General features: G+C 43.3%; 4 protein-coding genes and 1 long non-coding RNA gene across 8 annotated transcripts; 2 read left to right on the top strand and 3 right to left on the bottom strand.

Moving 5' to 3' along the window:
• Positions 1-49: 49 nt before the first annotated feature.
• Positions 50-1,422, bottom strand: LOC119006103 (transcription factor HES-7-like). The gene is made up of 3 exons (XM_037074473.1): positions 1,244-1,422; positions 1,004-1,090; positions 50-880 (listed from the first exon to the last, which is right to left on the bottom strand). Exons 1-3 carry the CDS (start codon positions 1,286-1,288, stop codon positions 356-358), a joined length of 657 nt encoding a protein of 218 aa, XP_036930368.1. The 5' UTR covers positions 1,289-1,422; the 3' UTR covers positions 50-355.
• Positions 1,423-7,228: 5,806 nt separating this feature from the next.
• On the bottom strand, positions 7,229-9,037 carry LOC119006200 (enhancer of split mbeta protein-like). Its single transcript, XM_037074660.1, has 3 exons — positions 8,832-9,037; positions 8,539-8,634; positions 7,229-8,396 (listed from the first exon to the last, which is right to left on the bottom strand). The coding sequence occupies exons 1-3, from the start codon at positions 8,874-8,876 to the stop codon at positions 7,860-7,862; spliced, it is 678 nt and encodes a 225-aa protein (XP_036930555.1). The 5' UTR covers positions 8,877-9,037; the 3' UTR covers positions 7,229-7,859.
• A 64-nt stretch (positions 9,038-9,101) lies between these two features.
• On the top strand, positions 9,102-10,511 carry LOC119006201. The gene is made up of 2 exons (XR_005070712.1): positions 9,102-10,204; positions 10,315-10,511. It is a non-coding gene; the product is annotated as an uncharacterized LOC119006201 (long non-coding RNA).
• Positions 10,512-11,138: 627 nt separating this feature from the next.
• On the bottom strand, positions 11,139-18,292 carry pbx2 (pre-B-cell leukemia homeobox 2). Of its 2 annotated transcripts, none has more exons than XM_037074277.1 (8): positions 17,893-18,292; positions 17,138-17,211; positions 15,429-15,673; positions 14,535-14,725; positions 13,944-14,079; positions 13,609-13,750; positions 12,836-12,930; positions 11,139-11,961 (listed from the first exon to the last, which is right to left on the bottom strand). In XM_037074277.1, the coding sequence occupies exons 1-8, from the start codon at positions 18,132-18,134 to the stop codon at positions 11,881-11,883; spliced, it is 1,206 nt and encodes a 401-aa protein (XP_036930172.1). In that variant the 5' UTR covers positions 18,135-18,292; the 3' UTR covers positions 11,139-11,880. The 2 variants fall into 2 exon arrangements, with proteins under 2 accessions (XP_036930172.1, XP_036930173.1); XM_037074278.1 differs by lacking the exon at positions 17,893-18,292 and adding an exon at positions 17,322-17,370.
• On the top strand, positions 17,375-22,016 carry LOC119006004 (G-protein-signaling modulator 1). Of its 3 annotated transcripts, none has more exons than XM_037074275.1 (6): positions 17,375-17,426; positions 19,120-19,219; positions 19,676-20,243; positions 20,529-20,694; positions 20,960-21,213; positions 21,340-22,016. In XM_037074275.1, the coding sequence occupies exons 1-6, from the start codon at positions 17,390-17,392 to the stop codon at positions 21,478-21,480; spliced, it is 1,266 nt and encodes a 421-aa protein (XP_036930170.1). In that variant the 5' UTR covers positions 17,375-17,389; the 3' UTR covers positions 21,481-22,016. The 3 variants fall into 3 exon arrangements, with proteins under 3 accessions (XP_036930170.1, XP_036930169.1, XP_036930171.1); XM_037074274.1 differs by lacking the exon at positions 17,375-17,426 and adding an exon at positions 17,439-17,671; XM_037074276.1 differs by lacking the exon at positions 17,375-17,426 and adding an exon at positions 18,708-18,904.
• The last annotated feature ends 1,832 nt before the right edge of the window (positions 22,017-23,848 follow it).

Below are 23,848 nucleotides of genomic sequence, written 5' to 3'. Positions count from 1 at the left end.
CCGAAGACACGTGCCGGCAAACAATCAATGAACACAAGAATCGTTTAGTGATTTTTTTCCCTTTCGTTTATTTACAAATGACAAAAATAAATTAAGGTGCAAAAATACATCATTAGTGACGCAATCAACACGGGTTGGCCTGTGAAGGCTGCAGCAGCACTTTGGTGTGATCATAATAAAATTTACAGTCTCTACACATTTATCAGACTTTACAGAAAACAGGAGGCCCGTGTTTAATACATCGCACTGAAAATGTCCTTGTAGAAAATCAATTGAACAACACACAGTGTTGTTTAGATATCAGCCAGCGAGTTAGAATCGATCAAAGTTCAGTTTTTGAGTCGCTGCGCGGTGATCAGGGCCAGGGCCTCCACAGCGCCTGGCTGAGCGCTTGGCTCTGAGGCGGACTCTGTTTGCTCGCTCGACTCGCCTCTCTGTGGGGCTGCTGGGGAGTTTGGGGGCAACGATTCGAGTCTCCGCCGGTCTGAACACCGCTGACCACAGGCGAGCAAAGTCTTCTGCCAGATCTGTGTATCAGTACTTGAAGAATCGACCTGGAGGAATTCTTGAGAAGCAGGGAGCTGGAGGAGGACCGAGCCTCATCAGTCCTCATTTGGACGCCTGCGGAGTCAGAGTCTGAGCGGGAAAAGCGAGCAGCAAAAGACGCGTCGAGTGCCGCTCCGAGCCACAGGCCTTTCCCCTCAGGCCCCAGGAAGTGAGCGGCTCTCTGCAGGCAGGAGGAGAAACCGTCTTGGAGGGACTGTTTCTGGCCTCCACCGCCGGCATCAGTTCTCGCCTTGCCCCCTGCAGCGGTGTGTTGGAGGAAGAGGACTGTGTGCTCCAGGATCTCAGCTTTCTCCACTCTGCGCTGAGTCGCTTCCTAGGACAGAAACAGAGGAAAAGACAAAGAGAGTCAATAAACAGGTTTCTCGAGCCCCAGTTTCCTATTAAAAATCTTTCATCCTGGAGGGTGAACAGACCACCTGTGTTCTGTGGTCTTTACCTGTTGCTGCAGCAGAAGAGTCTTGAGGCTCTCCAGGCTACGGTTCATTCTCTCTCTTCGACGTCTCTCCACCTGAGGTTTGAGACTCTAGAAGACAGAAACGAGAAAATCAAAATTAACAAATCTTCCACACTGAGCAAAGTGCACCACAAACAAACCACACAGAAAACAAAACCCGTGATCTGCTACATAATAATGTAATAATGTAAAATTCCATGAAAGCATGAACGATCCAAGTACCTTTCTTTTGGCCTTCGCGTCCTCTGAATCCTGAAGAAATTTCATGATTGTATTCCAAGAACAATCCAGCGGTGCCTGCCGGTCCTTCAGTCAGAGCTGAATGTGGCCCCTCAGACTTCAGTGAGGGCTTTTAAGCTGTAGGTGGGCGTAACTTCAGGCTCCACCCACCGCAGACGTGATTATACTCCAGCTTTTGCTCCATGCTTGAACTGTTAAATTCACTTTTACGAAGTCAGTAATGTTTTTTTGTTTTGTTTTGTTTTGTTTTCAAACAAGTATTCAACAGATCAACTGAATGTTTTCTTAGTTTCTTAGTTTTTTTTTTCTTGCAGTTTGAGATTCATCCGGTTTGTCCTGTCTAAGTGTAAAAGTTCAGCCATATCAGTGCCAAGGGGCAGATTGTTGTTGTTAGAATATTATTATGAGGTTAGAAACATTTCGTTATTTTCTACATATGCTTTTTTTTAAATGATTGGTCTTGAACTAATTTGGAGAAGAAGATCGATGCAGACTGAAGGACCCGATTTAAAAAACCTTAACTTATCTGCAGCCACGTGCAGCTGCCCAGCCGAGTGTTACCGGCACGCGCCTGTGAAGGTGTCACCGGCTCGTGTGACGCTTATTTGCATATGTAAGAGAAATGCAACACACATCCGCCAAAACAGCGTGAAGCTCAGACAAACGCCTGCGGGGGACGTCTCATCTCTTTGTTATGGATGTCGACACAAGACGTGTCCTCGGGCAGAGACTGCAGAACAAAAAGGAGCCTGGAGCCGAAAAATTAGATGGGATCGAAAACTTTTTAAGTGAGCGTTCACTCAGCGACTCACTGCTGATGCGTAAAATCTACTTTGTTATGCGCAACTCTCTAAGTCAACGTTGTATCTTGGCTGTAAAAAAACAAACAAACTGTGTGTGTCAGAAACTGCAGAATAAAGCTGAATACATCTTCATTTATTGAAAATAACAGTAAAGGTTTTATGACAAACAATCTGCAAAGTCCGCTGAAAGTAGCATCTACATGTCGCGCGTAAAATGGCAAATACCTGTGAGATCAGGAGATCAAATGGCGGCACGTTTCAAGATGACATCCCGAGAAGCAACGCGTGGGAACCCGAGAGCCACCTCTCCCCCAGACTTTCCCCCCCAAAACCTCTTTGAAATGATGTATCGATTCTAACAGGTAATAAAGTGTGAATGGAGCTCCCTGCGTAATGTTCCCATGAGAGAGCGCTGAAGGAGCGACTCTCACAATTACTAAAATGAATGTGGGTTGGTTGGTGTTGACAGTGTCTCACACAGAGTAAACAAGATTGAATCAACTACTTGTCTGATAATCTACTACAGAATCTCTTCCAACATTTTCGCACATCGTACTGTAGTTCTCAGGGGACGAACGCAGTGTGCGTAAAGTCCATATTTAAAGCATTAAATCCAAAATGGCAAAACATTTTTTTTTTACTCAAACTGGCACAAACTGTAATACATTTCCAAGTTCCACGTGTGCATGTGGGAGCCTGAGAGCCACCTCTCCTCCAAGCACACTTTATTGGTGAAGTATCGGTTTTAACAGGTAATAAAACGTGAGTTGAGCTCTCTGCGCAATTTTCCCATGAGAGAGAACTGAATGAGCCACAACCACATTTACCTAAATTACTAATGGTTTGTTCGGTTCACAGCCTCCCACACTTAACGCAACCTCTGTCATCTGTTTTCGGATAATCTACAAGTTCTATGAGCACAATACATTTTGTAAAACCACACTGTCCTTCTTAAGGGACAACCACGGTGCACGTAAAGACTTGAAGACTTAACGCTGGAAGTCTTTCCTTTTACGCGCGGCTCTTCCAATTAACTTGTTTAGTTACAGCACCGAAACAAAACGCCAAAACATTGTTTGACTCTTGTCCCACTTTGCAACTCTTAGTTTGAGCTCCACGTGTGTCGGTGGGAACCTGAGAGCCGCCTCTCCTCCAAGCACACTTTATGAATGAAGTATCGGTTTTAACAGGTAATAAAAAGAGGACGGAGCCTCCTGCTCCACGTTCCCAGGATGAGAAAGAGCTGGGGGACGTTCTCCCACTGGCTCACTTACTCAACATTTGTCTGACTGCACGTTGTTGTGCCAGACGCCAAATGTGCACTGACGAAAGGCCACTTATTTATATGTATTTATTGCCACTTGGCTTGGAGAACACGTGACCATTTGCCTCGGCGTTCCAGCGACCTTATAACAGTTTGTCATCTTGAACAATTCTTATGTAAACTGTTCGCTTTGTATCTATCTTAGTAGATACAAAGCGAAAGTATCTTAGTATCTATAAACCAATTAAAGTGCCAAAGTCTTTCAAAATTCTGTGAAAGTAAAATTTTAAAATAACTGTTGTATGTATTATTTCCTTCTTTATATTTTTCTGAGTTACCTTTTTTTCACACATTGTGACAAAACGACGCGCCTGAAACCATTCACCGTCAGGGCACGTGCAGCTGCCGAGCTGAGTGTCAGCAGCACGCGCCTTTCTAAGGTGTCACCGGCTCGTGTGACGCTTAATTTGCACGTGGGAGGGAAAAGAACAAACATCCGCCAAAACAGCGTGAAGCTCAGACGAGTGACCGTGGGTGACTTCTCACCTCATTATTATGGATAGCGACACGAGACGCGTCCTGCAGCAGAAACTGCCTGAAAAAAAGGAGTCTGGAGCCGAGAAATCAGACGGGACCGAAAACATTTTGAGTGAGCGTTTAGTCAGCGACTCACTGATGAGTAACATTCAAGTGTTGTCTTTTGGGTGTAAAACAAAACTAAAGAGTAAAAAACAACAATCTAAAGTTGAATATATGTTGTTTTATGCTAAATGTGTTTCCAAATCTACAAACAATCTGCGAAGTCTGCCAAAAATGGCAGCTATTGTCGCGCGTAAAATGGCAAATACCCGTGAAGTCACGAGATCAAATGGCGGCACGTTTCAAGATTTCATTCGGAGAAGCAACGCGTGGGAACCCGAGAGCCACCTCTCCTCCAGACTTCTCCCTTCAGACTCTCTTTGTGATGATGTATCGATTCTAACAGGTAATAAAGTGTGAATGGAGCTCCCTGCGTAATGTTCCCATGAGAGAGCGCTGAAGGAGCGACTCTCACATTTATCAAACTCACTAATGGTTTGTCTGTGTTGACCGTCTCGCACACGCAGTAAACAAAACTGAATCAACTCGTCTACCAAGAGCTCAAGTAGCACATTACAATATCCCAAAGGACACTGTCGTTCTCAGGGACGCGCGTACAGGCTCAGGCTTTACGCGTAAAGTCTCCACTTTTACGCGTGGCTCGTCCAACTAATATATTTACTGCCAGTGCTCTTGTCAAACTCTGCGACAACTATTTTGAGCTCCACGTGTGTCGGTGGGAACCTGAGAGCCGCCTCTCCTCCAAGCACACTTTATGAATGAAGTATCGGTTCTAACAGGTAATAAAAAGAGGACGGAGCCTCCTGCTCCACGTTCCCAGGATGAGAAAGAGCTGGGGGACGTTCTCCCACTGGCTCACTGACTCAACATTTGTCTGACTGCACGTTGTTGTGCCAGACGCCAAATGTGCACTGACGAAAAAGCCACTTATGTATGTGTCACACTATAATCCTGTTGGGGGAACACCCGACCATTTGCCTCATTCTCCCACCGATATCAGGACACTTATTTATCTTTCAGAGCCTTTTTTTGGTTACATGAATCAAACTGTTTAACGGAGGGGAAGCTGTTCATTTTTGGTAATGCTGACAACAACAAGAGTCACATCCAGTAACAAACGTCACAAGCTGAATGTTTTCATAAACGTGTGTGTTTTTCCTGTCAGCATGTTTCGCTCTGAGCTTTGTTACTCCAGATATTAAAGAGAAAACAACCGTTTTAGGCGCTCAGCTCTTGTGATCACATCCTGCTGAATTCAGAGATGAACTCTAATTTTCAGTTAGTGATTACAGTCTTACATTTATTCTATACAGACTGCAGGAGCGAACCTCGTCTCTTTGTGACTTGACCCTGATGTTAACCGTAACAGCGGAGAGAGACACGTGCTGCAGCTCCAGGAGCACACGACCACTTCACACCTGATTCCAAACTCCCGACTGTCAGGAAAAAAGTTTAACAACCGACTGAATTCGTTACACAACACATGTTGTAACAGACTTAAAGTATTTTCATTCATTATATTTATTTAAACGCATTTACACAGAGGAGCTGTTGTTCGTCAGGCGCTTATCAGACACGTGGAAAAAACATTTTCATCTGAGTTATAAACATGTTGTTTATCTGTTGTTGGAGAGCTCCTCAGCCTTTGGCACGCGTCTAATGACCTTATAAAATATCCTCACTATCACTGAGAAAGCGTAAATAAGAAAGTTAATATGAGAAGACAAGAGAAGCCAATAGTTTCTGTTATCTTCACCTAAAGTTACAATTTAAACTGTCCAACGGCGATTAAATGCATAAAAAATACTGAATAAAACAGTAATGACATGTTTTCCGTGTGTGTTTGTGGGAACCTGAAGACTCACAGTCCTCCACACACACACTTCTTTTAATGATGCTCTAATTCTAACAGGTAATAAAGGTGCAGACGGACGCTTTTTCCCATGAGAACGAGCCAGAACTGTGTCTCTCATGCTGCCTCACATCAGGTTTCTGATGTGAAGCAACTGGTAACCATAAATGTGGTTGGTAAAACTTTAGTTGCTTGTTATTTCACTGCTAACAAACACTGAAATGCTTTGAATAGTTTTTGGTTGATAAATGATATTTAGTTTAGCTATGAACAATATTTGGCCAATAAACATTTAGTGTTGATGTATACAAACATTTACTGTTGGTTAATAAACGGATTTATTTAACAGTCCATTGTTTGTTACCAGTCAGAAAACTATTAACTGTTGAATACAATAATTAAAGTGTTACATCTATATAATGATACTGTTGTGTTCAGTTAAACACAGTTTTTGTCGATTTTGGATTCATGTGAACATTTAATTTCAGTCCTGTAGTTTCTTCCAAAAATAAAAGTGTCTGTACCTTTATTGATCGATTTTTCATATTTACTGTAAATGATTCAACTGCAGGTCCGGATGACAGACCGGACTGTCATCTAACATACAGCAGTGGCAGATGCACCTGACCTGAGAAGACTTCTTCAGAAATGAGGAAAAATACACACTAACAACTCTAATAATCAGACAGCTGTGACGACATGTGGAGGACAAATGTCCTCTGAGTGTCGCTGGGCTTCAAAGGGGCTGCAGGAGGTGTTAGGACACGTTCAGCTTCCTGTGAGGTGACACCGGACACGCGCACTAAACGCAGGTCCTGCGTGTGACGTGTAGGTTTAGTTTGCTGGATAAAGTTGTGCGTGTTGGGACTGTTGTGCTGCAGCATCCTGCGTAAGTCGGACTCAGTTACACAGTCAATATATTACACTTAAAGTGTGGACTGATATTATGTGACAAAGAATTGTAGTTTGAGGACCAGAACACGTTTGATCAGACTTCTTTAAGAGCAGAACAGATGTTTAAACAGATGTGTCAGGGCTGTTTGCTGCAACTAAATCCAGATTTTTATATGATTTCATGCGTAAACGCGTTCTGTTTGCACTTTTTTTTAATTGTAAATCTCATCGCAGAAACGTCTTCCAGCTATATTATCTTTTTCTTATGTATCCAAACTGAGGGAACAGAGCGAGCAGTCAGCTTTGATGTCTTTGAAGTGAGAGCTGCTGCTGATCTCTCTCACCTCACGGTCAGACTTCACACCTGGAGGATGTCGCTCCGCAGGAAGCCATGCTTCACACCTCCGCCTCTAGACTAAAGAGAGCTGTCACTACAAACAGAAGCCTTGTTTGTATCCAAACAAATAAAGAGAACTCATCGACACCAGGCGCTTTCATTGTAAAATGTTTTTTTTTATTTTTGTATAAAAAAGGAAGGCTGCTCGCCACAGGGAGACAGTCAGAATAAATTAGTGTGCAAAATAGACAAGATTTATAAAATAAAAAGAGAACACAGGATGTCCTAATGCCAGCAGACATCGTGGCGCACAGGTGAGTGTGAGGGGCTGCACGGGGCTCATCCCAGCCTCGAACCCTGAGCTCCCACACCTGGAAATGTGACGGATGGACACTCAATCATTACCAACGTCAGAATCACACTCCTCAATCGTGTCAGCCGATGTGGCGGAGGGTTTTTTAGCAGGAGGGCACAAACCCTGCAGCTCCATGATACTCACCTCGAAACTCGCTCTCCAGCCCAGCAGCAGACCCAGCCGGACAGCTCGGCCCCGGCCACATGATCCAGCTCGCGTCGGGGGAGAGAGTCTCTGTGCCTGTCGGCAGAACGGGCGGCTGACCACTGAGCAGTGAGTCAACCCTGTCACACATACAGCACATGTACAGATGAGATTTACATTATTTACAGGCTTTGAGGTCGAACAGCAAACACTGTGGTGAGTTATCAGAGGACCAGAGGTCGCTGGTTTGCAGGGTTACAATGCAAATGTTCTTTCACGAGCACTACAGCTGTTACATGAATCATTTCAAGTCATCAAAAGTTCAGACGTCAGAGGTGACTGCTGGTGATCAGTGCCAGGGCCTCCACAGACTCTGGCTGACCGGGCGGATCTGAGACGGGCTCTGCTTGCTGTCTCGCTGAGTTTGTCTCTGAGCCTGTTGGGGAGTTCTCTGAAACTCCCGCTGAGCTGGAATTTCATACGGATGAGCCGAACTCCTCACGCTGGACGCCCTTGCATTCAGTCTGTGCTTGGATTTCTGCCTCAGCATCCGAAGAATGGATTTAGTGTGTGGCAGGGAGCTGGAGGAGGACCGAGCTTCGTCGGGTCCCCCCTGGACGCCCGCGGAGTCAGAGTCTGAGCGGGAAAAGCGAGCAGCAAAAGACGCGTCCAGAGCCGCTCCGAGCCACAGGCCGTTCCCCTCAGGCCCCAGGAAGTGAGCGGCTCTCTGCAGGCAGGTGGAGATGCCGTCTTGGAACGAGTGTTTCTGGCCTCCACCGCCGTCACCGCCTCCAGCTTCTGCTTTGTCTCCTTTGGCGATCTTCTGGAGGAAGAGGACTGTGTGCTCCAGTATCTCAGCTTTCTCCACTCTGCGCTGAGGCCCACCCTGGAGGAGAACATCAATATGAGTTACATTCGGAAAATCTGCGGATTTCTTTGCAAAACAACAATAAGATAGAAACCATTTCATCCTTCCCCCCCCCCCCAGAAATCATACTGTAGCTTCTACACATAAAGGTTTATTTTACCAGTTGTTGTGGCTCCTGAAGCAACATGGTCCGCAGACGCTCCAGACTGCGGTTCATCCTCTCCCTGCGACGCTTCTCCACCTGAGATTTGATGAACTAAAAGAGAGAAGAAGAAAAAAAGTTTTAGGGAAGACCAAAAATTCACTTAATTCACATTTGAGTAAAAAGATTTCTTCCCAAATTCCTGGTCACTGAGACTTTTCTCTAAATCAAGACTATCATTTCAATCATTTAACTGAGTTAATTCATAATTCTAAATTTTAAAAAAAACAGTTGGCACAAAATATATTTACCTTTCTTTCGTCTGTTCCATCCTCGGTTTCCTGTAAAAGTTGCATTGTAGTCTGTGGTCCAAAGTGGCTTTTCCTATTCCAGAGTTCACAGAAGAGCCGTTCCTTCACAGTCTGAAGCTGATCAGGTAATGACTTTCTGGTCTCAGACTGCAGCTTTTACCTCCTGACCACCAGCTCCTCAGACTCCTCCCACCACACGATCCAGTTTTTACAATCCCTCTCCTCACCTCCTCTAGAAACCCCCCACCCCCTCCTTACAGCCTCATCGTTTTGTATTCACAGTGTATAAACTTTAATTTTGACTAACCTCAAGTTTTATTGTTCTGATGCCTCGAGGTCACCATCATGCAACCAAATCAGCTCGTGCCAACGCAACAAGAAATAAAACGCTCGCATGAAAACTTACACTTTACGCACAATCCCCGTGCGTAAAGAGCCATGCGTAAAAGTCATTTGAAATGTAATTTCTCCATTTTGATGATTTATTAGAGAACTAGATGTCTGATTTTTGCATTATCAAAACAATAAACTAAAGACAGAAAGTGACAAATCTTGACATAAACAACAAATGAGAACAAATTTAAAGCATTTATAATCGTGATATTTTAAACTTTCCTTTGAAATTTCATGCGACTCTAAATTGTGAGTCCATGCTGATGTTTTAGCACATTAGTTTCCTTTATACCCCATTATAATCAAATAAGATAATAAACGGATTCCTGGTGATATCTGAAGGCTGATATGTTACAGGACTGGAGGGAATTTGAGTTTGAGTTGGCACGCCTGCCCATCTGTCTTTCTGGTGCATGAGTGAACCAGAACCTGCAACAACTTCTGGTGCCAAATTGATAAATCAGAGCCTTCAACTTCTTCTGTTCTCTGCGCGCTCACTTACGGCGAGTGCCGACACTTCACCATCCACGCATGGCGCCTTTACATTTGTCAGTCGGCCACGCGGGGTGAAGGTGTAACGAGGGTTATTAACATTTCGCATTCGCACCTCCACGACACAACAGACCACGCGTGCCATTTGGGCAGCTGTCTCGTGCTGGCGCGCCGTTTAGCGCCACAGTTGTTCCACATTTGCTCGTGCGGATCCTTTGATGCCGCCAGGCGACCGTGGGAACGCTGAGTGACGGCGACGGCGCACACGTCTCATCTTTTGTGGATCCTGAGCTGGAGCTCGAGGTCCCTCGGGGGTCGTTAGCTGATTAAGATTAATTAACAGCCTTGATTGCGTTATAGCTCGGGCGCATCACTGTAACACCAGCACTTTATCTCAGCCTGACCTTTTGGCTAATTAAGAGGAAGGAGCGGCCTATTCATGCGTAAAACGAGGCCTTATTTCGTATCAAGGGAATCTTTAACATCTGGTGGGTGAAACATGAACAGTCCGGTTCATTCATACTTTTCATGTTGATCACTGTCCTCTCACTAAAACTACATGATATCCAGTAACCTTTTCGGCACGTTCCTCCCTCAGCTGATCGATCCTTGCACCGACACACTGGACAACAACATGCTGTCCACAGTTTTCACTGGAAGCGTCTCTTCATCGGAGACCTGTGAATCATCCAGAGTCACCGGGTCACTGTAGCTGGAAAGACACATTTGTATATTTCTAAACTTAGTTTTTGTGAGAGCCAGAAATTAAAGGAATAATTCACCCAAAACTGAAAATTCACTCTGCGTCTACTCATGCTGATGGAAAATCGGGTTAAGTTTCATCTTCCAGAAAACATTCCTGGAACTTCAGAGCAGAACAGTGTTAATGCATTCTCCTAAACAACTGAACAGAAGTGGATGGGGACTTGTTTTAAACTATTGGGAAAAAACAAAACAAAACAAAACTTGGCCAGCTTGATCCAGGTCAGAAGCCCCGTGAGCCCAAATTGACTTGTCAACACCACATTTTCATTTCCTGTTGAAGATGAAATCTTGTCTGCAGCTGCTGAGCTGAAAGTGCAACACACTTCATCTGATATGTATACAAGCTCGACTGTATGTTGAGGCAGCAAATAACAAATTTTCAAATCATTTTGAGATCGCAGGACTTCAACACTGTTTTTTTAACATGCATAATTCAAATTGTTTAGAAGAACGCTGTTTTGCTGTGAAGGTCCTGGTGTTTTGTAGACTACAAGACAAAGGGAAAGGAAGGCAAATGTGCACCTACCTGGCAACAAAACCAAAACTATTTGATGGGATGTCTTTTGTAATTTCTATGAACCAACCCTTTAATACAGCCCCCCCCCGAGTTTTCTCACTGTGACCTCTTGACTCGACATAAATCTGGACAAAGCACCATCTGGTTGTGAATACAGAGAGTCTTTATTGTAAAAGAGGTAGAGAGAATACAGGTGTTTCACTGTACAGAAAAAAGACAGCACTGTTGATACACTCATTCAAACCATTAATGTGGACTCAGACGCGCTTCATTCATTTTACAGGGACACATAAGCCCGGTAGAAAAAAGAAAAATAACGAACAAACAAAACAGAGAAACAAACACACTAAATCTTTGGATTTTTCTCTATTGCCCTCTCATTCACTAAATGCATTCTCTCTTTCCGAGCTGTTAAAATGAAAATAGTTGTAGCACTAATAATAAAACAGCAATAATATTAATAATAATAATGATATAGTGTGCTAAAAACCGTGATAATGCAGTAACCCCTCCCTCCCATTCCCCCGACCACAAACACACCTCAGTAACATGTCAAAAGTAGTGGAAAACAAACCCGACAACCCCCGATAATAAAACCACACCTGCATGCACACAACACACACACGCGCACACACACACATCTCCACTCGAGCATCCGTGCACTCAGCTAATCATACCAACATAATGATGACCAACGCTGAGCAGTAAGAAAAAGGAAATAAAAATAAAAACAGTGTACATTTAAAATAGTCAAACCAAACAAACAACGTACAAAAACAACTGCAGCCAAGTGGGAAGTGTGAAGTCATTCTTTTCTGTCTTTTTTTTTTCCGTCATCAAACTTTCCGTCGCTGTCGTTTCTGTGCCGGATGGGCGGGGCCATCAGTCAGAGTTATCCGAGTGGTCGCTGTGGGGGGAGGCGCCGGGCGGGGGAGAGTGTCGACCGTGCCAGTTCCCGTTAGCCTGAGAAGTCGAGAAAAGGAAAGTGACAAACAGCAAAGGAGGAGAGAGTGTCAGAGGGCAACTCATGACTTCTGTCTGCATCGTCACAGTGTCAGTTTTCAGTTTTAATTCCAAATATTCTACGCAACCTCAAGATATCTATCACCGATATAATTGATTCTGTGCAGCTATATTCCCAGATCAAGTGTGAAAAATAAATTCCAAAAGGTTTGAAATGTGTTTGAGAAATTTAATACACAACGTTTGGATTTGTTTTGTCCAATCAGAGGTGATCCACAAAAAGACTAAAACCAACAATGCGACAGTCGGTCTCTCAAAACTTTCCAACTTCCTTCCACTCAACTTGTAATTCTTTCAAAATAGTTCCCAAATATATAGCTTCTTAACTGGCTGCCACCTCAACACGCAGCTCTTTGTGTTTTTCCTCTTCTGACTCACTCTTAAACACAGAGTACCAGATGCTCTTTTTGATGTAGCTCCTGTTATATTTATATCAGTGTGTTTTGATGTGTCCCGTCTCTGATATATTCTGTTTTTACAAGCATCTTGTGAGAGACGCAAGCAAAAGTAGTATTTAAGTAAGTATTTCCTTTATTAATTCTGTTAGTTTCTTTTCTATAGGAAAGGTAATTGCCTAAAATGTTAAACAGTTTTCAGCGAACACTACTCAAACAGGATGACACAGTGAATTTGTTCTTATCATATATACTGTGTATGTTTGTGGACAACAACAGAGCTCTATGATGCAGAGATTACAAGTCTTACAAGAGCAAGTCATTGTGGGTTTCTATCTCTCATGCGATGTGTCGACAACAGTACCGGCCTCATCATCTAAATCTATGGCTTATTTATCACAAGTATTATCATCAAATACCTGCATGCCCATTTGGTAAGCAGACTGCTCGCCGTTCACAGGTGGAACCCCGAGGAACAGGTCAGCTGACCCGGACAGAGAGAAGGACCCAGACCCTGAAGAAAGACAAAAACAGGAGAGAACGCTTAGCACGTATTTGTTTGTCTTACATAAAGATATCTGCCGGGTGTGGTTGCTGTTGTAGCAGTTTACTGTCAAATAGTATTAATATGCTATTAAAGCCATAATAGAATTCTATACTGGGAGTTAAATTACTTTAAATGTGAAAGAGTCTGAATGTAAACAGGAACAAGGAACTACAACGTTCAAAAACACGATATAAATTACTCTCCATTATGTCAAGCTTGAATTTGAGCCCTGTGTTCAGCACATTACTGCCCCAGCTGTCACATTAGGATTCATACATTAGCTCCCCAGCTAATCCAAGTCAGTAGCAAACTATTCCTAGCCCTGTGCCAGGGAAAGTGTGGCTAGCAGCTGCAGAGTAGGCAAGTTACAAAAGAGAATTGTGCTGCAGATCGGTTCATAAAACACACAACAAAATTGGGATTACAGGCGTGACCGCATTTCCTCTTTGTTTACTTCCTTAATACCTGACAACTCCAACATGTTAGTTTCCACAGCCTCGGGTTACACATTGTGTTCAGGTACACAGCTCAGTCAAATGACTGAAAAGATCCGGGATGGTGACAAATTCATCCAGAACTGACAGTATATTTCACTCTCCTCCAGACGAGCAGCTGCATGCTGTAGCCTTCACAGTTTTTTGGTACCTGTAGAGTTTGGAGTGTGCGGGGAATCGTCTCCCTGTCTCGCCCCCAAGGCGGTCTTCATGGCATAAAGGTTGGCCTCCTCTTGGAACTTGCCAATGTTTTTCTTGTAGCGGATTCTCTTGTTGCCAAACCAGTTGGAGACCTGGCAGAGAAAACAAAATAATACCATGAAATTAGCACACTTGAGAGAGTAAATAATCCGCCCTGAACGAACACTTGTCTTTCAACTTAAATTAACCTGTTAGTTTATTTACTGAGACTAAAACTCAATTACACACAGCTTAGAGTCCTTCCTTGGATGTTATCAGAACACCAAATACAGTTCAGCAGTTTACCTGAGAGATGGTGATTCCACACTGTTTGGCAAGTTCCTCTTTGGCTTCTTCACTTGGGTAAGGGTTGGACAGGTGGGAGTAGAAATACTCATTCAGGACCTCTGTGGCCTGTTTGCTGAAGTTGCGTCTTTTGCGCCTGATGAAACACAAACAGGTGGTATGTTTTCTGATTACATTTTGCACAAGTTCAACAAGACGCATCAATAAAGCTGAATATTTCTACATTTGGCCCAGGGTAGGGTTGCAACCAGTTTTCATTGCACAACAACTGTCTAAGAAAATATCTGTTTTTTTTATGGCATACAGTATGACACAATTACATAATTATTATCAGTTGCAATAACCCCTAAAAGGAATGAAAACAAGGGTTTTTTGGTAAACCATGAAACTGGTAAGATGTGTATTTGGATACATTTGCCAGTTTTGCCCGTATTTGAGTGTTTGGCAGTAACTCTCATTTGAAGCCATAACACCTGTAGAGGATCCGAGCTGACACTACTTACTGACCTCCACAAAGGGGAAAGGTGCAACCTTTTCAGACTTTCAGTGCAAAATTCCTTTCAGACAACAACAACAACAACGCATGCCTACCTGGCATCAAGGAAGCGGGACCTCAGGATCATGACTGCCTCACAGGTGCTCTGCTTCAGCTGGGTCTGGATCGAGCTGAACTTGCGGTGGATGATCGCCACCATGCGCTCGATCTCCCGCGGAGTCACGGGCCGTGTACGCGACTGCTCCCTGAGCAGGTTCATCACATGGGTGGTGAATTCAGTGCATGCCTGGTGAGGAGAGGCACAAGACGACGGACAGTGAAGGAAGGAAATGTACAAAGCAATGACGCTGGATTTATTATTTGAAACAGGGTTGTTATGATTTAGCAAAGCAAAGTCTGGATTTTGCAATGTGACATTTCAACTCATGTCATGAAGACATTATCATCATGTCACTAATGTTCTTGTCAGTAAGCATGTGTACTCATGTAGAAGCATAATTACTAATGGTCTCTGATTACCTGGTATGTCCCGCTGGCAAATTCAGCATACAGAATTTAAGCTCTACATAACTTTATTGTTTTCTTAAGAATTGCATGTGCAGCAAGTTGAACTGGCCACTCAAAACAAACAGGTTATTATTCATGTTGCAGGAAAAGCGTATCGTATGTTGCTGATTAGTATTAGCATTAAAAAACTGGATTTAACAACAGAATTAAATGTGTTTTGAATAACAGCACACAAATAGGCTTCAGAGTCGTTTGAACTATGTGTTGGATAAATAATCTTAAAATGCCTCTTCTCACACAGAGATTCAGAGTTTATACCTGGTGTGTTTTGACCAGCAACATGAGGAAAGAAGAGAATTCCCCGACAGGGAGAAGTTATGTGACTGAACTCTAGACCTAACATGTCAATGGATTACGCTTCTGGCGAGCAGGCAAGCGTGTACAGGCAATGTCAGCTCTCATCTCCTGTTGCGACACGGTACCTGCTCATACTTCTCCAGCTCAGTGTGGTAGATACTGCGAATCTGGCTCAACTTGCTTTTGTAGTCGGAGTGCTCGAGCGAGCTGTCAGGTGACATCCCTCCTGAGCTGGTGGCAGCAGACACGGCAGCGGCGGCCCCGCCACCCTTCTCCGGCCCCGCTACACCCTCCGCCAGCAGCATGTTGTCCAGTCGCACCAGCTGAGGATCCTGAGGTTCATCCTCCTGGGCGTTCCTCATTGACAGGCCTGTCAATAAAATACATGTCACTGTCCGTTTGTGTGTGTAATACAAACAGATGACTGTATATTAAGTAAGGCTGCAGGATTTGGTGAAATAAAAAAATTAAAAAATTATCATGTTAAAATTATCATTATGAAATTATAAAATTATAACCCTAGCCCTATTTTGACAGATATTACAATTGTGATATGATTTACAATTTGTGAAATTGTTGTTTTTTTTCCAATAATTTAATTCTCACTGAAAAAAGAAAAAAAACATGATAATGTGACATTTGTTGGGGTCTGTACTAGCTGCTAGGTAATTTATATTATCAGTTATCAGAATTGAAATAATTAATTCTCGTGGGGGAAACTGCATATGTTATTGGTTGATGATGACATTAGTTTATATCTGAAAACAACATGCTTTCATTGCACAGCATTTACACAACCTTTTAAAGTTTGTAATCTGTCAATAAACATGAAGAAGAAGAAGAAACCAAACATTTGGCTGCATTTGGTCTGGATTTTTTTTTTGCAGTTTCAGAGGAATACATATCAATTTGCAATAGATGTGCTACAGGGGTTGAGTGAGAAGAGAAGTCTACATCAAATTTTAACACAAAAGATCAAAAGATAGCTGTGCAGGTTCTGATAAACAACAGGAAAGTTTCCTTGTTAAATGGAAATCATCTTAAATTATCAGTTATCATATCATATCAGCCATGTGAAGCAGTGCATCCCAAGACTGTACCAAACCAAAATCACTTTGCTTAGAGCATCACGCTCATGTTTACAGTTTGTAGTCACTCTGCTGAGATGGTTGTCTCTAACCCATGTCAAAACATCCTTCTGCACAGGCTCAGTGCAGGGAAATGTAACTGGACTGAGAGAGAATGGGACCAGAACTTTGCACCGTGGCTGTGAGGGGCGTCTGTTTTTAGATGCATGTCTTAAATGAGTGATGTACTTTGTACAAAAAAAAAGGATCAAATCAAATGATCTCTTGCAGCACAAATTTAAAATAATATCTAGCAGCATTTCTCGTCACAGTCTTATTCTTCTGTAACATGATCTGTCGGTCGAGGAGCTGGACCGAGCTCAGCTCTTACTGCACATTTATCAAACCAACCAGCAACATGTATTGCAGGAGACACTGTTTGTTCAGCTGCTGTCTCTATTTTTATACCAAAGAGCATTTTACACAACAGCTTTTTTAATTATATGAACCATCCTGAACGTTTGTTTTTCATATTACAAGTAAACATAGTGAGTTATTAACAACCACAATCATATTAATTTTACGTGTGTGTGTGTACACTTGTTTTGACTGTATTAGCTCCTGATGACACATTGTCAACACAGTCTAATAACGCTGCAATAGACCAAGAATCCGGTGCTGCAAGTGAAAACCTCAAACCAGGTGGGTTTCACATCAACACAGGGCAACAAAACACATGAAAACATAAAAAAAAAAATGAACGTTACCAGTTTTTTCCTTGATCTCACACAGGACGCTGAATAAAGCGGGTTTCATTCGGTGACAGTTGAGTGCATGTTTCCTGCACACAAAGACAAGAAGAAATGCCTTGAAGGGGGGCTGCAAACAAGAGGGAGGGCGACGACATGCAAACGAACCAAAACAAAAACACGAATTAACTGACTTGACTACCTTTAACCGTGGCTACGTTAGCAAACGTTAGCTTCCGGCTAGCAGAGAGCTAAGGAGGCTACTCGTCAATGGTTTTGCTGTCCGAATACGCTAACGTAATTCCGGGTGTGTTTATATTATTTGTTGACGATAGAATTAAGTGTTAAAGCGAGTAAGAACTCGCCGTGTAAATGTTTGCTTTAGCGCTACCTGTTAGCCACCTATTGTAGCCTCACCTTGTTAGCCGAGCAAGCTAACAACAATGGCTAACGTTAGCTACGCTGAAGACCACCGCTGCTCAAAGAAACGCCTGTTTGTAAATGACAGCAACGAAACAACCAGCACTGTCTGTATTTACAGCAAAAGAGAGGGTAATAAAACAACAACAACAGCAACAACTTTGTTTACGTTAGCTTACGTTAGCTAATCAGTTAGCAGCTGGCTAAACAACCTAAACAATAGATTTGAAGTTCAGGAAACTTTGCTACAGCGAGTCGGAGTCGTGGGGGTGAAAAAACAAAACAAAACAGCTTCAGCGTAAAAGTAAAAAGACATTCAAAGAATATGAAAAGAAATCAAATTTGTCACTAACTTTGCTTGCGCCTCGTCCAAACTTTGGTCGGTGATGGTCATTATTTGCTGCAGTATGTCGCCGATATCTCTGCGGGTTTCGTGTCCGTTCTCGGTGCCCTCGAGGCCCGAGTCCCCCCCGTCGGACCGGTGCTGGGAAGGCTGGTGAACCGAGTTAAGTGCGTGCATCCCGGGGTGGCCGCTCATGCCGAGTCCCCGGCCGTTGGAGGGCCCGTTGCCCGTCAGAGGCTGCTGCTGCAACATTTCCGAGCGACGCACAGTGGCGACGACTGCTGCCCGACTGTGCTGCTCACAGGCGCACACGGCAAACGCCTGAGCAGCCGAGGAGGCACCGGGTCCCCTAGCGATTGACAGGAAAAGCTACAAGCCATGTCAACACAACACAACACAACCTGTGATAGACGATGCTTTTTTTCTCTTCTAGGCAGCTGAGAGAGAGAGAGAGAGAGAGGTGGGTGTAAATACTGTGCTGGAGGTAAACATAACCACAACAGTAAAACAGCTGCAACAACAACCCCTGCATCATTTTCAGAAAAAAAAGCAGAAGTGTGTGTGTGTGTGTGTGTGTGTGGCTGTGTGTCAAACAACATAGATTAGATCTACCAGTATTCAAATGCAGATTATGTGCTCTTTCTCTCTGTCATCCCACAGTCCTAATCCTAGTTTACAAGCGTCTGACAGCCTTTGAGAGATTAAATAAGCTTCTCCTACAAAAATATCCCCTGGTTTTAACATTACAATCTCACTCAGACAAGCTTTTTTTTTTTGTCTTCTTTCTCACTTGTCTTAACTCCACTTCTCGTTTTAGCAGCGAGTCAACAGGATGTGTGCCAAAACCACAGCAGTGTCAGAAGAACTGTGCGCCTGTTTCAACATGTTGCAGCTCGAAGCCTGTCATAATCAAATGAGCAGCAGTTTTTAAACGCTGCTCTACTTCTGTTGTGACAGCATAGATGGGGTTTTAATCCCAGGGATGAAAACCTTTGCTTGGGACCCATACTGAGGAATGCAGGGTAGGAAATTCCTTGTAACAGGAGTTTTTCATAATAGCAAAGACTTGACAAGATGTGGGCGAAATAAATAGGGGTGGGCTGTGGTAAGAGGAACAGGAAGAGAGGAGACGAGAGAGAGAGAAGGTAGCAAAGCAGACAGAAAGGGCGAGAGCTTGTCACGTCGGTATGTGAAACTCTTCAAGCAACTTTTTTTTTCTTCTCTTTTCTCCGTAAAGATATTGGCAGCACGAGTGACGAGCTTAAAGAAAAAAAATGCTTTGCTCCGTCGGCGGCGACTTCAAGAGGTGATGCTTTAAAGACACAAAGTTTCAAAAGGTAAGAATGAAATTACTGATTTTTAGACATTCAGATGTTTCACAAGGTAAACTTTTTTGGGGGGTGGTGGGGGGCAAAACAAGAGAATGTGTTCGTGGAAAAAAGTAGTACAGTGGCAAATTTTACAATGTGAATCATCAGCCAGCAACCAGAAGGTGATGTCTGAGATAGTGCTCTTGTGTCACGCACCTTTGTTGTTGAACAGATGACAGGATTAAGACTTATGATTGGATTTTCAGCTCAAATATCTGTAGTCAGCCCTCTAGAACCTGCCAAACTGGTTTCAAGTGCTCGAAAGCCGTCTCCATGTGTGTTTTCAGAGTTATTACGTGTCGTGTTTGCTGAGATATTTTTTTTCCCCCCCTCTTTGAGTATCGACAGTGGGGTTCCTCAAAGTTTTTTGACCTTAGATCTTTGACCTCACCCCTCCTGTGTGTTGTGTGTCTTCCTGTCAAGGGTTTCGACAGTGAGATTAATGGACTGCGCAGAGATCAAGGTTGAAATGGCTGAAGGGGGGCTGCTGCTGGAGCGTCTCGTCATCACGGAGGAGGGAGACGAAACCGAGGGTGTCGGTGAAAAGGGGGCTGCGAGCGGCTCGGCTGTCATCGCAGAGAGCAACAGCGGAGAGTCGGCTCTGAAGGAGGAAGAGGAACACACAGGAGAGGACAAGGCTGAAGACTGTATAGCAACTACAATGTGTTTTGAAGATCAGAGCCCGGGGAAACAACAAAGTGCAGCAGAGGACGGCCAGACGGAGGAGGTTGTTGTGACTGAAGAGGGGAAACAAGAGGATGACAAACAGGAGGAAACTGAGAGCCTGAATGATGGACAAAACAGAGGCGAAAGTACGAGTGAGGGGCAGACACACAAGGAGATGAGGATTAATGAAAACCCTGAGAAGCCCAGTGACACAGAGGGCGACAACAAGGCAACAGAAAATGACCCTGAAGTGGATATAAAGAGGTTGGATTCCTCTGAACAACAACCTGAAGGGACACAAAGCGAAGAAGAGGATCCAAAAAAGGTTTGTGGACTGTTTTTTTTTTTGTTTTTTTCAAAATTCACTTCCCATATCCCCCGTGATTATGTTGCTGTAATAATCTTGACTTTATCAACCGGCCATCATTACCTCGACATCTCACGATGGAAAAACAGTGGGGGTATCGTTTTTCAACAGAGCATGTGGGACTACGTAGGTGTCGAGTGAATTCTTCTGCTGTGCCAACAAACAGTCTGTGCCACTCACTGAGAAACCTTTACCTCCCTCCCTCGCTCACTTTTTCTGCCACCCTGCCCGCGTGTTTCTCAGGCTCGCCGGTTAACTCCCGAGTTCCCGGAGGCGCTGTACGAGCTGCTCTTCACCTTCCAGGAGGGGAGACGGCTCAACGACCAGCGCTGCTCCTTCAGGCTGGAGAATGGGGTCAGGAGGAGGAGGTGCCACTCCGAGCCCAACACCACCAAGCCAGCCAACAGAGGTGAGAGAGCGCTTTGAGAAGCCGTGCTCAGAATCTTTACGTAATGAAACCGATGGAGCTGTTTCATTTTGTTTCCATGTAATGATGCTGACTCATGTTGTTCAAGCTGAAACAACAAGAAAACCATCCGTGCCCCTATGTGACTCAAGAATGTTTTGCATGTGGTGCCGTGTAACGTTTCCCACGTCTGTCTCTGACCGCTGACCGTATCTTAATTCTCCTGCCATCTGACCATCAAAGCTCTTCTTTTCTTCTTTCTCCACAGTCCAGTTTTCCTCCATGACTTCACTGCAGAAAGAGGAGTTTTTTGATCTGGTGGCCACCGCGCAAGCTCGCCGGCTGGATGACCAGAGGGCGCACCTCGAAGGCTCCTCACCGCCAAAACCAAAAGGCAGAAGTTTCAGAGGCAGCATAAAGCAGCTCTCCTTTGTGAAAAAGCCTGCACCAGTTCCTGCACCAGTTCCAGCACCAGTTCCTGTCCCCAAAGAGGATCTGTATAATATGATTCTCACGACACAGGTGAGCAAGCTAATTTGCTTAGATTCTTTTATCAAGGCACCAGTGCGCAGTTACAGCAGAAAACATGTTGTGTAGGGACTAAATTTGATCATTTCAGGCTTTCATTCAGCCACTTGTGTCCTACAGGCCCAGGGTAGACTGGAGGACCAGCGCAGCAGGGCTCCTGGTCCCATGGACGATGAGGACTTCTTCTCCCTGCTCCTGAGGGTCCAGGGGGGACGCATGGACGAGCAGAGGACTGAGCTACCGTGCTTGCTGCAAACCTGAGATTGGAAATTAAAAAAAAACTGTGGGGCTTCAGTGGGAGCCATCCAGTATTGCAGTCATTTTTAGCCTGATTTCCTTTTGAAACAGGGTTTTTTTTTTTAATTGCTTCGTTTTAGGGAATTGCCATCCCTCTTGATAGTGTTCAGTGTTAAAGCTGTTGAGTTTGCAGCAAAAACGCTAATGTTTGAGCAACAGAGCTTTTTAATGTGACTTGAGGGACGTTCCTGATGAGATTCTGAAGTTTACTGCCAGTTACTTTTTTTTTCTTTTCCTACAAATAGGGTCAGTAGATGTGCTTTCTTATCTTGCCAAATTTTGGATTTTATTGCGTGTTTGCGATGAGCGGTTGAATGATTTGTGTGTGTGCTGGAAAGCAGTCTACTGGTCTCTCTATTGCTTTTCCTTATTTGTACAGTAGACATTAAACACACCGAGGATGATGGTGAAGAGATAATAGCTCCAAGGTTGCACAGTACTTGACTGTATATGGATAATTCTCCACCAGAAAATAAACAAAACATCTATCTGAGCCTTTTTTTTTGCATTTACCCATTTATTGTTCAAAATCTCAGGAGAAGAGGAGATTTAATTCCTTGTGAGAGGATTCTGTATTCTTTCCTTTGTCTCGTTTCAGAGTATTTTTGCATATCAAACACACAAGCTTGTAACTTGAAGCATTTTAGCAGTGGCCCTAACTACGAGGTGTGAAACCGATTCTGTTATCTTCATCATTAATCATCATGGACCTGCAGGCTCACTTTCCCATAAAGTGATACTGTCTAATCTTTTTACAGCATCCTGTTGCACATAAATCAGATCATTCCCATAGAAAGAGACAAGGGAGTGATGGCACGTTTAGGGAACAAATGAGGCAAAGATAACAGTGTTAATTTCTCACAGGAATAAATCTTATCTTATCTCAAAGTTCCTGAATTTTGATTTACGTTACTCTGAGTCATTTTCACTGAAGGTCACATCAACTCAACAGCAAATAGTAGATTTACACAATGGATTGTAATATCATTAATTAAAGGACTTAATCAAAGAAGGCTTGACGCATGAAATAAAATCAAATGTGAAGGTCAATACCGCAGATACATGGATATATAACCCTGAACCTTGCAAAAATGCTGTTTATAATCAGAGGCCACAGAGTGTCACCAGCCAGATGGGGCCCTCTGGAAACCTGTGACCTCCTCTGGTTGTGAGCTTAGTTCAGCTCAGAGCAAAATCTTTGTGCGGAAGTCCTGGTCAGTCTGCATAAGTGAGGTTAGGACGATGGGAGGTTGCTGTGTCACTTCCTCAAACCGAGCACATGTGATAGCAACACTTTGACCAACACTGCTGGTTTAGATCCTCTTTAACGGTAGATAAAATACTGTAAGTTATGCAAAAAAAACCCCCAAAAACCCCCCAAAGTATTGCCACTAAAAATAATTTTTTTGTTATTACTTCAGAAATATTAGGGAAAATATTCAACTCATCAAAAAGTTGAATTGTCAGATATAAAAGTCATGCTACATCACCAGATTATTGATGAGGCAGCCTTTATTCTGTCACATGACCTGCTGTTCTTGGCCTCTGCTCCAAATCATCAAGCGATACAGAGTGAAACATTTCATATGAAAAGATGAGGACCAGAGGAGGGGAAGAACAACATGCAACAAAAAAGAAGCCACATTTTACACCACAATTGTGAAAAAACCTAACAGCAAGAAACAACAACAGGCCACTTAAGAACATTCAAGTTCCACTTTTAAAATGAAACGTGCATTCACATAGGGTTGGGTCAGTACACTATTGGGTCAGTACGTCATTCCTCTTTTCTGGCTTTCTGTCAGAGACCAGAATTTGGTCAGTCCAATAAGTGTGAACCATATTTGTTTATCTTATTTAATATTTTCTAGATGGCTGGTTGAGAAGTGTGATGTTGGGGTATTTAATGAAGCAGATTTTAGATTCTTAGTCCCACAACGAGGTCATTTGCATCACTACATCAGTCCAGGCGATAACAAAAACAAAGAGCATCAATCAAAACCATAATGAAGGTAAAAAACATAATTAAATAGAAGCAGTAAGAACAGTATAAACAATATAATTAAGAAACAAAACTTAACTATTTACAACATTACACATTGACAAAAAATCTTTGTATTTAGTGACATAGTTCATATCGTCTATTGTTTAAATTTATAAATATCTTTTTGTGTGATAGATATAGCTGCAGAATAGCTGCCCTGTTTCAATCAGTCAAATCTTATAAAGTTACAATCAATTGGTTAATGAATATATGATGTCTATGTTTACTTTAGGTCAATCTAAAGTCAGGGATTTTATTTATTTATTTATTTATTTATTTATTTATTTA

This window comes from Acanthopagrus latus, chromosome 17 (genome assembly GCF_904848185.1).
Source record: "Acanthopagrus latus isolate v.2019 chromosome 17, fAcaLat1.1, whole genome shotgun sequence".
Classification (NCBI taxonomy): Eukaryota; Metazoa; Chordata; class Actinopteri; order Spariformes; family Sparidae; genus Acanthopagrus; species Acanthopagrus latus.
This window is presented reverse-complemented; position numbering and strand designations above follow the sequence as displayed.